General features: G+C 43.3%; 1 protein-coding gene across 1 annotated transcript; it reads left to right on the top strand.

The window, feature by feature from the left end:
* The first annotated feature begins 784 nt into the window (after positions 1-784).
* Positions 785-13,998, top strand: LOC149277650 (acrosin-like). The gene is made up of 6 exons (XM_089502627.1): positions 785-882; positions 3,312-3,337; positions 3,663-3,861; positions 4,231-4,496; positions 13,502-13,647; positions 13,819-13,998. The coding sequence occupies exons 1-6, from the start codon at positions 785-787 to the stop codon at positions 13,996-13,998; spliced, it is 915 nt and encodes a 304-aa protein (XP_089358753.1).
* Positions 13,999-18,510: the final 4,512 nt, after the last annotated feature.

Raw genomic sequence — 18,510 nt, forward strand, 5'->3', positions numbered from 1 at the left:
CTGCCTTTAATAATAATAAGAATGTCTAAGGCTGCCCAGATCAAAATTGAACTCACTCGAGAAGTTTGCCTTTCCTCTTTGGGTCTAATGTCGTGAGGAAATAATAATCACAATAAAACAATCTTCATGTCCACCGTTTGACATAAAGAAACCTACTGGTTTAGGGGAGCTATGGGTTTGCACTGTAGACATTATTGTTTGCACCTGCACTTCATTGGTTGATGTCAGACGAATCCTGGTGCCGAAACTCTGCCTAGAGAGACCACTGGTCTCCCCGCTAAAGTTAAAGGTCCGTAGAAGAGACAATTAGAGTCGCTCGTATTCACCTTTAACTCTTGGATCAGGGAGACCATTCTTCTGTGTAATTTCTCCTCCTAATATATTGTAAGGTCACAAGAACCAGGCTGTCTTCTCCTTCTGTAAAAGTATCTATTTATGGATGTCAATATATAGTGTCATTTTTAATATTATTGTTGATATTCTTTGCTCCCCTATTTAGCAGCACTAAACATATCCCACAAGACAATAGTGTCTAGAATAAGCAGAGTTGCACCATCACTGGATTGTTTCGGTGGTCCTATTATGGGACCCCTATTTTACACAGTCTTACTTTGATGAATTTATGTTGGACAAGACTGGTCTGAACGGTTGTACATCAAATATCTGATGTGTTACATCAAATATCTGATGTGTTTTTGGACCACTTGGCTTGGTTCCCCTCCAAACAGAAAGATGCCAACCCTCCCCTGCCTTCAACAAGTGGACATTGAAGAACGTCTCGAAGATGTCTGCAGACGAGAAGCATCGATTAACTATGCTGATTGCTCCACTTTTACCACCAGAAAATATTATTCCTTTTCCACATCAACGTTTGGCAATTATGTACGTGTTTTGCTTTTCTTTTTGAGTCAAATATTTGTAATATTTGCACAAATAACATCGACAGCCAAAGAATGTTAAAACCTACTGGTAATTTATACACTTTGTATGATGCTTTACAATTCCTGCAAACTTTAAAGCCCCACTTGGCCAGAAGCTGTATCAGCAGGCATATGAGTGAAGAAACAAAGTGGAGTCCAACAGTACCGATTAGACAACATTGGACTCATTTATAACAGGTTGTTAACTATAGCATTTTCCCTTTACATGTGACACGTATTGTTTTAAAGTTGTTGCCTTTAGACATTTTCTACTAATTCCTCCAGTGTGTGAATTATAATGTGCACCTGGGTATAAATTGGTTTATATTTATATATATATATATTGTCAGGCTCTCAGGCCTGCTCCGCGAATGCTTCGGAGTTCCCTACTTCTGTGGTTCCCCCTGCGGCCTCCGCCGCACACCGTGCTGCCGCTCCATCACGAGTTAGGCCTCGCCCCCGGCCTCCAGTAACACAAGTGCCGCGAGCACCTCCCTATTGCTGATGGCAAGGGGGCGTGTCCTGACATCTGTGGATGCTGCAGCATTGGTAGATGTGGGGGAGGCAGGCAAAGAGGCTGGCAATCCCTTAGGGGGTCTGGAGCTGGGGGGGCGGGGCTTTACCTGACAGCACCTATAAAAACCCTGCACCCCCTTCATTAGGTGCTTAGTTATAAAGCTGACTGGCTGGTTCTGTTCTGCTCAGTCCCAATGCTCCTCACCAACTTGACTTTCACTTTTGCCTTCGGCCCTTACCTTTCCGACTAGCTCCCCACCCTGCTCTACGCCCCAGCACGTCCCGACATATATATATATATATATATATATATATATATATATATATATATATATACAGTATACAGTTATATACCGTATTTTTCGCTCCATAAGACGCAGTTTTTTTCCTCCCAAAGTAGGATGAAAAATCAGCCGCGTCTTATGGAGCGAAGATGCATGCAGGCAGGCAGGCAGGCAGGCAGGCAGGCAGGGAGGGAGGGGGGGCAACGATATACCGTATTTATCGGCGTATAACACGCACTTTTTTAACTAAAATCCGGAGCTTAAACCCTACCTGCGTGTTATACGCCGATAAATCCGGGGTCGCAACTGAGGCAGGCGGCGGCGGCCGCCAGCAGAGGAGTCCTGGATTTCTGCCAGTCAGGGGGGCCCAAGGGGTGCCGAGCGGTTGCTGAAGACAACCGCTCGGCAACTCTCGGGCCCCTCTGCCTGACAGATATACAGGAATCCTTTGCTGGCGGCAGCCGCCGCCACCGCCACCGCCGCCTGCCTCAGCGCTTCAACTCCTGTGTTGGAAGCGTTTGTCTCGGGTGCCGGCGCTTTACGCTGGGCGCCGGCATATGACGTCAGACGCCGGCGCTCAGCAGTGAAGCGCCGGCACCCGAGACAAACGCCTCACGCTTCCAACACAGGAGTTTAAGGTAAGTGACCGGGGCGGGGGGGGAGAGATCCTGAGAAGGGGGGGTTAGGGAGTTAGAGGGGAGATCCTGAGAAGGGGGGGTTAGGGAGTTAGAGGGGAGATACTGAGAAGGGGGGTTAGGGAGGGAGGTCTTACTGTGTGTGTCTTACTGTGTTTGTGTGTGTGTGTCTTACTGTGTGTGTGTGTGTGTGTGTGTCTCACTGTGTCTGTGTGTGTCTTACTGTGTCTGTGTGTGTCTTACTGTGTGTGTCTTACTGTGTTCATAGCTTATTCAGTTATTGTAATAAATATTTTAGCCCATTTTTTAGCTCAAAATATTTTTTCCTTTTTTTTCTCCTCTAAAATCTAGGTGCGTCTTATCAGCAGGTGCGTCTTATAGAGCGAAAAATACGGTATATATTTATATATAAGACCTGCAATAACCTTGACTGCCCTTCTGTGGAAGCGTTCAGGACAATATTCTATCAGTACACCACATCATCTACGTTCCCCTGCATGATGCATGCTCTATTGCTCTATACTCCGATATTTTATTAGGGTAAATAGAATAGACAAACACATGATATTACTCTTATTATAAATTGTATATTTTCGTGTTTGAATTTTTTCCTTAAATTGCATTTAATGATCACCAGCAGCAAATTAATACTTTTTATTAAATATGCTAAAAGGAGTGTATTTAGTTTTATATTATTAATATTAATATTATGCAGATTTGTACTTGTATTTGATTTGATTTAATTTATCTTTTTTTATTTGCATTGATTCTTAAGGTTTGCCAGTGGCTGTAGTTTCATTGTTTTGTGACCTCAATTCATGCTTTCATGATGTCATAACCTCCTACTGTAAACATCTGCTGTACATTCCATTGCACAAGCAGATAGCTTTCTAATGTGAAGGAGAGAGGAGGATGAAGCTATTTCTGGTTGGATTTATTATTTGGATTGTTTTCAGTGCTTCTGAAAGCTCTGAATATGCAGGTGAGTTTAGCTGTTAATACAGAAAAGATTGTTGCCATTAACTTAATTGATGGATATTTAAAGTTTTACAGCTTATTCTATTAATGTAACTATTTACTCCCCCACCCTTACCACTTTAAACCAGGTCAATTTCTATAACCGTCAAATAGTTTTAAAAGCTAATTTAATAAAATGTGTATCCTGGATTATTTATATTCCAATAAAATTCAATCTTACTTTATTCTGTGAAAAAATATAATGTAGTGACTTAAACATCTTTTTTTGTGTTATTTTAATTTAAACCAAAACCTCCTGTTTCTCCAATGTCTTTTTCTTTCTATTTCAGTCTGTGGAGACAGACCCCTAGTGGAGGATTTCCGTGGCTCCCGCGTGGTTGGGGGAAAGGATGCGGAGCCCGGTGAATGGCCCTGGACAGTGAGCATCCAGGGGAAAAGCGACTGCAGGTATTTCCATCTATGCGGAGGCGTCGTCTTGAATGCTTTGTGGGTTCTGACAGCTGCCCATTGCTTTAAGGATCGCGGCAAGTAAGTAATTTAATTGTTTTATGTTGCAGAAATGCAGGAAATGCAGAGTTACCACGGTTTAGGAGACAGGGGCCAGTGCGTATTGCATTACAACTAACTGGAATCTTTTAATACAAATATTTTACAAAAATCCCCTGAACCATAGTCATCTATTCTTTAGGAGAAACCACGAGTGTGCTAATTTCCTAAATATCTGCATAGAATACAACTATTTTGGGGAAACTCAATGACACAAAATAATTGAGTTAATGGGGGCTCGTTCCTTTATGACATGAAAAATCCAAACGTACCATGTGTTCTGGTCAATATGGTATTTATTAATGCCTGAGAGAGTAAGGTAACTAATAAACTGTATTTTGGTTTATTCAGTGACTATTTTTCCTGGAGAGTTGTGTTTGGGATAAACCAACTAACACAGATGGGGAAAAAGGCTCAGATCCGGACTATAAAACAAAAGATTCAGCATGAGAACTACGATCCTAAAAAAGAACGCAATGACATCGCCTTGCTCAAGTTGAATAAGCAGATCAAATTTAATGATTACATTCAGCCAGCGTGTCTCCCTGCCAAAGAAGCGATTCTGAGTAAAATGGACGACTGCTTCATCGCAGGCTGGGGTGTCCTCAAACACGGATGTAAGCACAGCTTTAACTACAGTTTTTTGTACATACTGTATGTATATTCTTCCTGCTTATCTCAGAGTTGTGTGCTTCTCTTCTCCTGTGGTCCCTTGCCAGGGATTGGGTGCTTGTAGTGCCTTTCTGGACTTTGGGGCTTGGTGGCCTCATTGTAAGAGTGGTAGGAGACACATGGAGTGGGACAAGGCAGGGAGCTCATTTTTAGGTTTGTAGTGGACCCACAGATTTCTGAGTCCAGCAATGTACTTAATAAGTAGACTTGGGCACCAGGGGGCTCTTCGTGTTCGTCTTCGTGCTCGTCTTCGGGGAAAAAAAAATCTTCGTATTCCGCGAATATTCGCCCGTTCCTGTCTTCTCTTCGGGCGAATATTCGCGGACATTCTTCGTGCTCGTTTAATCTTCGTTTTCCTCCTGGTTGCCTAGCAGGGGTTAATACGGGGTTAATAACACATCACAGCAGCAGCAGCTGCCGTGAAGGTACGTGTGTGCAGCTCTATTGGTCGTTTCGGCAGGGGGCTGGTCTGGCATCAACGAGTGAATTGCAGAACTGCAGAATGCACTTCATTCGTTGATGGCAGGCGAGCCCCCTGCCGAAACGACCAATAGAGTTGCACACACATACCGAGGTGTACTGTCCATAGATGTTTAATAAAAGAATAGGGAATATTTTACATTTTTAAATTGATTTTGGACCACTTTACATGCCTAACATTTGCTACCTATTTACAATGGCATACTTTGCAACAACTTACTTATTGGACAGGACTGGAAAATAGCAGGACTGTCCACCAAAATCTTGGGTGTGTTGGCAGGTATGCTGATGGAAAAATGTTGGACAAGAACTAAAAAATAGCTTAGGGTTAATGTACGGTTATGTTTAAGATTAGTAGCAGTGCACTGGTTTGGTTAAAGATGGATTATGTCTAAATAATAATAATTTAATTTTAATGTTTTTTTTAAAAAAAAAATAGGGGTTTATTTAAATGTATTTTAAAGTTAGATTTATTATTTAGTACTTGATTATATTTATTAAATGTTTATAGTAGCGTTACCTACCGAGCTATAACTACCTATGTGTATTTGCATTTTGCATACCTAGTTTAGCTAAATTAGATGGGACAGGACTGGAAAAAAGCAGGACTGTCCCTGAAAAAGTTGGGTCTGTTGGCAGGTATGTGGATGGAAAAATGTTATAGGGTGAAGTGTGAGTTATAGTGTTAATGTAATGCTATTAGTGAGTGAAGGCCAGGGCAAATAACAAGGAAAAGGTCCTTGTGTTTTGTGCATTGTAAGTGTGTGTGTATGTGTGTTATGTGTGATGTCACTGTGTGTTATATGTGTTATATGTGTTATTGTGTGTGTTATGTTTGGTTGGTTGTGTATCAGAAGGAAAATAATGAAATGGAAAAGGAAATGGGAAAGGCAAATGAGTGGGCAATTGGCGACCCGCTCACCTGTTTCACCCCAGGGCAAAGCACCCAAACACTGTCAGTCTTAGACGTTTGGCAGCAGACTTCCAGAGCTCAGACACAAGGCCCTAGCGTAAGCTGGCCACTCCGGCGGAGGTAGCAGGCGTTGCCACACCGCAAACAGAGGCAGCCAGGGGGGAGAAACTGCCCTTACCATTAGGGACATTTTGGGCATGACTCTAGCCAGGAAGCGAACTGGCAGAGAAGAGATGCTGGCACCACCACCAGCAGCAGCATTGAAAAGGCGAATGAGTGGGCAATTGGCGACCCACTCACCTGTTTCACCCCAGGGCAAAGCACCCAAACACTGTCAGTCTTAGACGTTTGGCAGCAGACTTCCAGAGCTCAGACACAAGGCCCTAGCGTAAGCTGGCCACTCCGGCGGAGGTAGCAGGCGTTGCCACACCGCAGACAGAGGCAGCCAGGGGGGAGAAACTGCCCTTACAATTAGGGACATTTTGGGCATGACTCTAGCCAGGAAGCGAACTGGCAGAGAAGAGATGCTGGCACCACCACCACCAGCAGCATTGAAAAATTGGAAAGGCGAATGAGAGGGCAATTGGCGACCCGCTCACCTGTTTCACCCCAGGGCAAAGCACCCAAACACTGTCAGTCTTAGACGTTTGGCAGCAGACTTCCAGAGCTCAGACACAAGGCCCTAGCGTAAGCTGGCCACTCCGGCGGAGGTAGCAGGCGTTGCCACACCGCAAACAGACGCAGCCAGAGGGGAGAAACTGCCCTTACCACTAGGGACATTTTGGGCATGACTCTAGCCAGGAAGCGAACTGGCAGAGAAGAGATGCTGGCACCACCACCACCACCAGCAGCAGCATTGAAAAATGGGAAAGGCGAATGAGTGGGCAATTGGCGACCCACTCACCTGTTTCACCCCAGGGCAAAGCACCCAAACACTGTCAGTCTTAAACGTTTGGCAGCAGACTTCCAGAGCTCAGACACAAGGCCCTAGCGTAAGCTGGCCACTCCGGCGGAGGTAGCAGGCGTTGCCACACCGCAGACAGAGGCAGCCAGGGGGGAGAAACTGCCCTTACCATTAGGGACATTTGATTCATGACACTAGCCAGGAAGCGAACTGGCATCGAAGAGACACTGGCACCACCACCAGCAGCAGCAGCAGCAGAATTGGGAAAGGCGAATGAGTGGGCAATTGGCGACCCACTCACCTGTTTCACCCCAGAGCAAAGCATCCAAACACTGTCAGTCCTTGGCGTTTGGGAGCGGACTTCCAGAGCTCAGACACAAGGCCCTAGCGTAAGCTGGCTACATTGGCGGAGGTAGCAGGCGTTGCCACACCGCAGCAAGTGCAACCAGGGGGGAGAAACTGCCCTTACCATAAGGGACATTTGAGGCATGACACTAGCCAGGAAGCGAACTGGCAGAGAAGAGACACTGGCACCACCACCAGCAGCAGCAGCAGCAGCATTGGAAAAGGCGAATGAGTGGGCAATTGACGACCCGCTCACCTGTTTCACCCCAGGGCAAAGCATCCAAAAACTGTCAGTCCTTGGCGTTTGGGAGCGGACTTCCAGAACTCAGACACAAGGCCCTAGCGTAAGCTGGCTACACCGGCGGAGGTAGCAGGCGTTGCCACACCGCAACAAGTGCAACCAGGGGGGAGAAACTACCCTTACCATCAGGGACATTCGAGGCATGACACTAGCCAGGAAGCGAACTGGCATTGAAGAGAGACACTGGCACCACCACCAGCAGCAGCAGAATTGGGAAAGGCGAATGAGTGGGCAATTGACGACCCGCTCACCTGTTTCACCCCAGGGCAAAGCATCCAAGCACTGTCAGTCCTTGGTGTTTGGGAGCAGACCTACAGAACTCAGACACAAGGCCCTAGCATAAGCTAGCTACACCGGCGGAGGTAGCAGGCGTTGCCACACCGCAGCAAGTGCAACCAGGGGGGAGAAACTACCCTTTCCATTAGGGACATCTGAGGCATGATTTCAGCCAGGAAGCGAACTGGCAAAAGATACTGGCACCACCACCAGCAGCAGCGTTGGAAACGGAAAAAGGTGAATGAGTGGGCAATTGACGACCCACTCACCTGTTTCACCCCAGGGCAAAGCATCCAAAGACTGTCAGTCCTAGGCGTTTGGGAGCGGACTTACAGAGCTCAGACACTAGGCCCTAGCGTAAATTGGCTACACCAGCGGAGGTAGCAGGCATTGCCACACCGCAGCAAGTGCAACCAGGGGGAGAAACTACCTTAAACATTAGAGAGAAAAAATTTAACTTTCCAAGCTAAGAGCTGGGTAACCCAATTTGGGCAGATTGAATTTAAGAAAGGCAATCTGCTCCATCAGATGAGGTGCCATGCGTGAGCGCTGTGGACTCAGTATGTTTCCAGTCATAGAAAACACGCGCTCACTTTGAACAGTGGTTGGCGGACATGATAGAAGCTGCTGCGCAACCCATGAGAGTGCAGGCCACACACTCTTCTTTTCATCCCAGTAGCTAAGAGGATCAACATTAGGAGCAGAAGGAACTTCACAGAGGTAAAGTTTGACCATTTCAGCAGCACTACTCTCCTTTCTGCTGCTAGCTCTGTCAGATGGTCCAACTATACTGCCAAGTGCCTCTTCCCAAAACGCAGCTGCTCCACTCAGCTGTGTTGTGCTGCTTGTGGCACTGCTGCTGATGCTGCTGCTAGGGGTAGCAGACCACATCATCTCTTCCTCCTCCTGCACCTCACCCTCCTCGGACAGCATTCCCATTTTACGCTGCCTGTCACGCACCTTGTTGACCAATTGCTCCCGGTAGCTACTGAGAACATTGAATTTCAAAGCTAGCTTTCCCTTAATTCTTGGATCACAAAGGCACGCTAGCATCATTTCGGGACTCTCTTCCATTCGCTTGCGAAGGTGTACTTTTAGCAGATCCTTCAGCTTCCTGACTATGGCTGCTACGTCAGGATGTAGAGTGCCACCTTGAACAGCCTCACGGTTTCCAAGGAACACATCCATCTTGCTGCCTAGATGGGAGAACACTGGGATTACCTGGGCCAGACTGGCAGTGTTTGAGCTTAAATTTTCTGTGGCATCCCTGAATGGTTTAAGGACTGCCACTAGCTGGGCGATCACTGTCCAATCCTCCCTATTCAATGGAGAGGTAATCCCAATATTGTGCTCTGAGGCAAGATTATGGATTGCCCTCTGCTGCTCCAAAATCCTCTCTAGCATGTCTAACGTGGAGTTCCACCGTGTACTGACATCCTGACGTAGGCAGTGTACGGGAAGACCTGACCTCTCTTGCTCTTCCCTCAAAAGTTGGCTAGCCTTAACACTATGGTGAAAGTGCCCAGCGATCTTTCTGCAGCGGGACAGAACTACTGCTGCCACATTAGTTCCTTCTGACATTGCTGCCTTCACTACAAGATGGATGATGTGGGCTGCACAGCGCACACCAACAATATGACCATCTCGCAGCGCTTTCACCATATTGGCACCTCCGTCAGTTACCACAAAACCAACTTCAACATTGGTGCCCGCCTCTGCTCCCACCCAAAGGCTAAACATTTTCCTAATCGCATGCAGAATATTTTGGGAAGTGTGCTTTTCATCCATCACTTCTGCATGGAGAAGGAATGATCGGTAGCCTGCTGCAGCAACTTCCTTAGACACACCGGGCTGCCACCAGTGTGCTGTCAAAGAAAGAAAGGCATGCTGGGCGCTAGGTGCACTCCACAAATCTGTAGTGAAATGAACACACTGACCAGCAGCCTTGGAAAGCTCCTCTTTCACTGCTGCAACACAGGACCGATACAGCGAGGGGACAATGTTCCTGCTGAAAGTGGAACGTGACGGAACTGTGTATTGTGGAGCCACAGCCGCCATCAATTGTTTGAAAGGCTCCCCTTCAATCATGGAGAAGGATGCCCCTCCAACAGCAATGAACTGACCAATAAGTCGCGTTACTTTATTGGCCTGCTGTTTGGGCATCGTTCTCTTGGAGTGGAATGCCCCAAATTCTTCCAGGGTGGGCTGGGCATGCAGTGCTCCAACCTGCCTTGGTCTCTGGCTGCCAGCACTAGTTGCTGCTGCTGCTGCTGCTGCTATTGGCTCAGAAGAAGAAGCTGTTGGGGTTTTTCCACGGCCACCAGCTATGCTGCCTGCACTAAGTTTTACCTCTGCATCTTTCCCCAATAGCACAGCGTTGTGTTGAGTGCTGAGGTGATGCTTCATGCTAGCACTGGTAAAATGGCCAGACACTTTCCCTCTGCTTATTAGCTTCCCACAATGTTTGCACTTTCCATAGCGCCCTTCTTCAACATTTTCAAAGTGCTCCCAAATTGGGGCGCGCATAGCCTTGGAGTGTGCCTTGGGTGCTGCTCTTACTGCTCGGGGTGGATGAACAGAGGCAGAACTAGTGGTGGTGGGACTGGTGGTAACAGTACTGGCCATAGTGGGACTGCTAATTGCTTTAGATTTGCTAGGTTTTGCTGCTGCTGCTGGTGGTGGTGATGGTGATGATCGTAGCGGAGAAGGTGGAGGCTCAGGGGAAAATTGTGCACTAGTCATTTGGACACTGCTCCCTGAGGAATCTGATTCCTGACCACTCATCTCCTCTACTTCCTCTGGCTCATAGTCTAGCTCTTCATTAGCCAGATCGAATGGAATTCCTGCTAGGCTGGAGCTAAGACTGATATCGTCGTGAGACTCGTGACTAGTAGTAGTGCGAGCAGGAAGAATAGACTCTGCACTTGGCCTCTCAGTCTCAGGCTCCTCTGCTACCTCGCTAGGTGGAGTTCCACTATGTGTAGCCCTCTCTCTAACTGTCTTTACAAAAATTTTGTAAGGACTTGGTGGCTTGCTAGAGGTACTAGGAGGACATGGCGTGGCGGTACCAGTGGGAACAGTAGGCGCAGCACTAGTGGTGGTAGAGGCGGGGGTGGTGGTGGTGGTGGTTTTCCCTACAAAGGAATGAGATCGCTTTGGTTTGGGACCCCTCTGAGTCTTGCTGCTAATTTGGCTCTGCTTGGTACCTTGCATGCTGCTGGTGGATGGGGAAGATGCTGCTTGGGGCAAAAGGCACTTCTTTTTAGTCACTGGGCTGGTACTACTTGTGCTACCCTTTAACTTTGAACGTGCTTCTGGTGCTTTAGGCTTTCCGTAAAAAACCATAGAGCTTGTGGGCCTAGCCGCACTACTACTGCCTGCTTTTGGTGCCTTTCCTTTACTTGATGATCCTTCAAGCAATGCTTCCCCAAATGATAAGCGAGAGCTTGGCCTACTTGGCCGACTAGACTGACGCAAAGGCTGCATCTTAGAGCTGGTGGTGGTGCTGGTGGTGGTGCTGGTGGTGGTGGTGGTGGTGGTAGATGGAGCTTGTCCCTCCTTAGTCCCAAAAGGAGGATCCATTTCAAATTTTGTGTTGTGTGTGTAGTGTAGTGTAGTGTAGTGTAGTGTAGTGTTTAAAAAACTATAAAAAAAAAAATAAAAAAATAAAAATAAAAAAAAGGAAAAACGAATTAAAGACAAAAAAATTAGAGGAAGTTCTCTTCAGTGCTACTGCTTAAAAAGTAAAACTATGCACTACTGCACTGTGCTGTGTGCAATCTGCCAAAATCCTAAAGTTATTGAAATTATTAACTCAAGATTAACTATTTAATAACTAGCAGTATTTTATTTTTAATTTGAATTTACACGGGCCTAAGAGCTTAGCCTACCACTATGCTAGCCTAAAGCTATATTTCCTTACTATAAGTCTACCTCTAGGCAGACGCTCTCAAACCCACTAAGCTAAAGTGAGGTTAAATCAGATTCAGTATATGATTTATTAATTAATATTAAGTTATATAATATTAATAGATTAGAACTAATTTACTTATATATTATGTATTATAGATAGAAGAATATAGATTATGAATTAGAATTTAGAATTAGAATTACTTATATTATAGATTATGAATTAGAATATTATTATTTATAATATATTATAGATTAAGATTAAAGAAGATTAGAATTATTTTAGTACTACAGCTAGTAGCTTGAAGCTTTGCTTAGTACAGCTCGTCACAGTCAATTTTTCTTGAAAAGAATTAGAAATAAAATAAAATGTCACAGCAAAACAGTTATCTTCACTGCTTGCTGCACTCACTAGCCCAACAAGTTCACTTCACTGATGGACTGAGGTGAGCAAAACACTAAGGGTACTTTTAATAAAATTGAAATAAAATGTAAAATAAATGAGAAAATCTTTGCAAAACAGTTAACGTCACTGCTTGCTGATCAAAAAAAAACACAGCACTTATGCGGCTGCACTCACTAGCCCAACAAGTTCACTTCACTGATGGACTGAGGTGAGCAAAACAAATGAAATAAAATGAAAGATTAATTAAGAAAAATTGACTTGGTCTCTTACTGTTGCTAAAACAAAGCACAAACTATAGAGCTGCAGCACCAGTACTAATAAGATTAGCTGAACTATACGCTAGTAGTAATTAATTAATATTATTACTTTTATTTATAGCTAATTTAATTAACTATTAAGATAAGAAAGAATTAGAGAATTATTGATATTACTGATTTTAGATTAGACACTAGTAGATGTTCTGAATGTCTACAGTACACTCTACACTAGTATACTATTACTAACTATAACTGACAAATATATATATAATTTTATAATGAATTCAATTATTAATTATATTAATTAATATTACTGATTTTAAATTAGACACTAGTAGATGAATGTCTACAGTACACTCTACACTAGTATACTATAGTATATATATATATATATGACTGACAAATATATATATATATATATAATATTATAATGAACTATTAAATTATAGATTCTATTAAATTGTAATTTATAAATTCTATTTAATTTATTTAAGCAGGACAGGCAATAGGCACTAGTGCCAGCCCAGGGCAAGGGCACCCCAGTGCCACTGAGGCACTGGGTGCACTGTCAACTCAACAGCACTTACACTAAAGTTGATGACAAATTAATTTTAAAAAAATTAAATTAATCAAATTATTATTATTAAATATATTAATTAAGTAGCACTGAAGTGAGGATGAAGTACACAGTGAGAAATGGCAGGCTAAGGCTTACCAGTCTCACACAGAACAGAACAATCTCTCTCTGTAACGCTCGGATGCAGCACAGCAGTGTTGCCAAAGCAGTCACAGCGAAAAATGAATGGATCTCTCAGGCAAGCTCTGGTCTTATAAAGGCGCCTTCAGAATTAAAAAAACAGCAGCACAGGCATTGGACGAGACCCTTAGCGTTACGTCACAAGAGTGAGCTGATTGGACAGACGAGGATCAGCTCACTCCTGTTTGAAATTTTGGCGGTTGCGCGGCAAAAACGAAGACGATCACGAAGAATCTTCGAATCTTCGTGATTGTGAGTCTTCGTCTTCGCCTACGGTTTGCCGGCACTGTATTCTGTTCTACGTTCCTTCGGAACGAACAAAAAAACGGCCTCTTCGTGCTCGTTTTCATGTTCGCCCGAAGACGAATGCACAAGTCTATTAATAAGTCTTTTCTTCTTCAGCCTCTAAATCATCGGACATCCTCCAGGAGGCTCCTGTGAATCTGATTCCGCTGGAACGCTGCAACCGCCCGACCTGGTATAACGGAGCTTTGGGTGACTACAACCTCTGTGCAGGATATGAACAGGGAGGTATCGATTCCTGCCAGGTAAGCCATTTTTTGCCGCATTTCCTTTCCTCAGTGATGATACATTGTTAATGTTTTCAACATCCTGGACAGTACTCGTTTTATAAAACTGTGTCGAGGAACAGCTGAAGTAATGGTAATTATTAAAAATGTCTTTATTAAGGAATGTTTTCTTTTCTTTGAATCACGCAGGGTGACAGCGGAGGACCTCTGATGTGCAAAAGACACAAAGCCAAGTTTTACATGGTGGTCGGTATCACCAGCTGGGGCCACGGCTGTGCCCGGAAGCAAAAACCTGGAGTTTACACCTCGACCCAGTTCTACCTCGAGTGGATCTTTCAACATCTCACCCAGGAGAAGAAACCTGGTTAAAATTAGCCAAAAGACTTGGCAAAGCTGGCATGAAGACCCGTTGATTCTAGGGAGCTCCAGAAATCAAAGAATCCATCGCATCTGGGCCATCTCCTTACTGGAGAGAATAAGAACATGCCAGCAATATTTAGAGTTGATTCTGTAGATTAGTGAACCAATAAATAGAAAAGCATCAATAAGACGTGTACTTGTGATTAACATGGGATGCTGTGGATATAGTCCCTTTCCTTGTAGGTGTATTGTGTAGGACTGGCTAGTGTTTGGGTCACTGAGCTATTTTCACAGAAAACAAGGACATTTCTAGCTGTAACATAATTACAAATGGGTTTTCTAATGATAAATTAGCCTGTTCAACGTAGATTAGCAAAAACAATGTTCTATTTTAATACTGGAGTGATGAGAGTGATAAAGGATCTCTTTATGCCTATGAAGTTATTGTGTTTGCAGCTACAATAGTCATTTCTATGTGACCCCAAACTTTTGAATGGCTGTGTAAATGTCATAGCCTATTGTTTTATATTTAAACTCCCAATGTCATATGGGGCCAACATAGTCACATCCAAGAAGTATTAAGTTAACATATACATGTATATACAGAATATATATATTTACTGTATATATATGTATACATACATATATAAAGAAGGATACAGTATATATATATATATATATATGTATTTATATATATATATATATATATATATATATATATATATATATATATATATATATAGTGACAGAAAGGCCTGTACAGTAGTGGATGGGCGTTATATACTATATAATTATATTATAATTTTGTTTGCTCTTACATGTAAAATGAAAAGCCCCAGGGAAAGAGAAGCACAATAAACAACTAAAATCTAGGAATGTGACTTATAAACTGTGTAATGGGTCCCTGGGGTGGAGTATCCAGAAGAGCAGGGTGGGCTGGTGCTCCAACAGTTTTTAAAATCCAGACCAGGATTTACAGGTGACAAAGTACAGCTCACCTGGTCTAATCAGGAGGGTTTAAAGCCCAGCTTGGTGCAATTCAGTTTCTCTTCTTATCCCAGCCAAGAGAGCTGCTGGGCAAAAACCTTGCTGGATTTATTTTGTTTGTTTGGAGTGTTTTGTTGGGAGGTGGGGAAGCCACCCCAACCTAGAGAGGAAACAAAGCCCTGTGTGTAGTTAGTGCTCAGATGAGCAAGGATTTATTTTTGTTTATATCATATTTTTGCTGATATATACATATACAGACACACACAAACATTACATTGATTTATAAAGTGCCAGCAGTTTCCGCAGCGCTGTTACAGTCAATAGAACAATTTAGACACACATACAATAACACATAAAATAACAAACTGGTGCAAAGGAGAAGAGGGCGCTGCTCTTGCGAGCTCACAATCTAGTCAGTGGTTGAGGGGGAAGTGAGACAATAGGAGAGGACGGCTTGGATGGGGATGAGTTGATCTGCTTCTGATACTTGGTATGCCGTTGCCCTTCCGTTTAACTCCAGTGTAACTCTTACATAGCAGCTTGAGGAGGCCACATGGGGAGAGGCCACAGCAGCTACATTTCCAAGCAAGCTTGTTTCCCAGTGAGGTCTAGGAATATATAGGGCTTCCTCACAAGTGGTCAGATAAGGTGATGTTTCATACATTGGCTAACAAATGCAATTAAGTTAGACTAGAGGGCACCAAATTTAACCCTTTGATAGCAGCAGGGTATGGAGACAGACATACCAGGTGGAAAACAGGGGTAACAGCAGGAGATGAGGGGTTCAGGTGAAATATGGGATATTGATACTTGTAAGAGAAGGAGATATGGCAGACATTAATGATTTCCAGAGGATGAAAAGCATGAAGACCAGGGACGGATGTCTGGATAGTCCAGCGTAACTCTTACATAGCCACTTACATAGCCACTTGGGGAGAGGCCACAGCAGCTACATTTCCAACACAAACACAAATACATACAGACCTCTCACCGCTCCTGCAGCTTTTCCTCTGGCTGCTCGCACAAAGTGTGCGAGCCGCCCCCAGTTTACCGCGGGGGTCACTTGATGTCTCGTGACCCCCGATACACTCCTGTCTCCCCGTGCCGGTTAAACCAGTGCTTTACCCAAAGACTCAGGGTCAAACCCAACAAGCCACCAGGTATGGACATCTTTTAACAAGGAGTTTTTTAATTATTTATCACAAGGCATTTTAAAAGGTGATATCAATCTCTTTATGTGCAAAATTATATTTAGTTGCTTCATCATGTAACTGCGTACAATGTATGTGAGTCCTATCTTCACCCATGTGGTAACGCTTCGAGCGTCAGCTCAGGATCCTTTATACAACTTGCAAGGGAACCCCAACATTGTTTATTAGAACTCTTGAATAAAGAACATTTTTGCCTCCGTTTTTTGTTTCTGTAACCAACATTTCTTGGGTTAAATAACTTTCTTTCTTTTCACAATGTGTTCTTTGTTTTATAAGTTTAACTTTTTGTTACATTAAGATCCCCTTTGAAATGTTCGTGTCCCATTGGGAAATAAACAAAGTACAATATAAATATATCACAGTTATCTCTCCTTCCAAATAGGTCTCACACTCCCAGTATGTCTTTGCAGACACATAAATGAATATAGCCCGTTAACCTTCATCAACCATGACTCCTGGACAATATTCTATCACGCTGGTATTTCTACTACTATTTGCCGAATTGTTCAGAGCTGTGGAGAAGGAGAAAGAATAGTTGATGTGGATCCCGAACCTTTGTTTCGTTTTCTAAAACAACAAGGAAAATGCACTCCAGTAAAGAATCAAATATCAAAGATTACGACATGTTGAAAACTTTAATCTCTTTGCCATTTTGTGCCGACTTCCCAGCGTTGAAGGGATTAATTGGGATGCCGCATTAACGGTTTCGCTAATCTTGGGAAATTTAGCAGTGCCATGACTTTAAACGAGTTACTATATTTAGTAAGCAAAATACAAATGATAAATGCAGTCTGGAACACTCAATGTTCTTTAAATCGTATTTTCAAAATCTTTCATGGTTATATTCAGCCGGATCATTAAATATAAGGAAACGGTGACATAACAAGTTGGAGGCGAATGTAAGAAATTAGAGTTGGGAGCTATAAACAGAAAAAAGTTAATAATTTTGATTGACATGGGGTGTCTCTCATCCAACATCATAAATGGTTGAACAACCCCTTGTGAGTTAGTTGGTATTGCACATTATTAATAATTGAAGTATCCCGTATTGATAGAGCCAACATATTCTGTTACACGGTACAAGGGTGTGTGTAGGTATTAGAGATGATGCACAGCACAGAATAAAAACAAATACTACAGAATGGCTTGTAAAGTAAGAATTGGAGAAGTAACTGTATCAAATCACATGGCTTCTTGATACTGGATATCATATACTTACCCACATAAAGAGCTACTTATCCACATAAAGAGGTGCCACTGTAGCATAGTGTGTGTGGTGTTCGCACAAATTCCTGTTGATGTGAGTCAGATTACTACAAATTAGTTTGAGAAGAACTCAACCAAGAATGGACAGCCACTTACTAGCCTGTCCTAAGGTGCGTCATCGGTCAGGAGCATCTCAAGTTTAGCTCAGTTTTGCCATTATAGAGGAAAATTGTCCATGGACATACCAGTCTCATCCCCCCCCCACGTGGGCCGTCCAGAATCCAAATGAGAGGCACATTTTCCCTGCATGACGGAACCAACAACCCCAGCCATATGTTTTTGCCTTCATGGGCCTTGTCAGTGGGGTCTGGTTGGTATCCCTCTAGGCCCTAGTAGCCTTTATTTTGAGTCTTTGAAAGTTTGAATTTCCTTGTAAAGTTTACACCCAGTGATGCCTACTTTGTAAACCCATTGGAGAGCAGCCAAGAACAAAGTAATTCTCCTAATGTGGTGCATCTGTTTATCGAAAGTGCGTCTTTCCAATGATTTCCAGAAATTGTCATTTCATCCAGCTCTAGGTAGAAGAAGGACGTTCCAAACTCTTTCTTTTTGATTCTAAATTAAGTCATCAGAGTTATATGAAATCTTTTATCGGACCAAAAAAATCACAAAGTAAGATGTAGCATCTCAATGTAGAGGGTTTCAAGAACATGAAGGTCACTTCCGCAGACTAACGTGCCATTGAGTGGTATTCTATGAATAAAGCTGCCCTCTAAAAGGTATCACAAACATTAGAAGACGCTGTCTTCCCTGTGACCAGTGAAGTAATATCCGTTTTCATGCTTCTGCACAGATGGTCACTGCTAGAAAGGTTAACATCATTAGCGTCCATTGCTAAATACACAGCTCTTACCGTAATGAACCTTACTTGCTGATAACTAGTGCTGTCACAAACCAGTCAAAACACTATTTTGTTAAATGAAACAGATCACTCTCATTTTTCACATATAGTATTTAATGTGCATTTTCCACGGTAACCTCCCAAATATATTATGTCAGCAACATGAGGTCATATGTTTTTATTTATTTATATATATATATAGTATCATCACCAGCA

The sequence above is a fragment of the Sceloporus occidentalis genome, unplaced genomic scaffold (assembly GCF_023333645.1).
Source record: "Sceloporus occidentalis isolate IW3139 unplaced genomic scaffold, rSceOcc1.0.p SCAF_207, whole genome shotgun sequence".
Classification (NCBI taxonomy): domain Eukaryota; kingdom Metazoa; phylum Chordata; class Lepidosauria; order Squamata; family Phrynosomatidae; genus Sceloporus; species Sceloporus occidentalis.

Coding starts and splice junctions, on each gene's coding strand:
- LOC149277650 (XM_089502627.1), top strand. CDS start 785: ATGTCTGCAGACGAGAAGCATCGATTAACTATGCTGATTGCTCCACTT. Junction 883..3,311: donor CATCAACGTTTGGCAATTAT/GTACGTGTTTTG, acceptor GATTGTTTTCAG/TGCTTCTGAAAGCTCTGAAT. Junction 4,497..13,501: donor GGGTGTCCTCAAACACGGAT/GTAAGCACAGCT, acceptor TTTCTTCTTCAG/CCTCTAAATCATCGGACATC.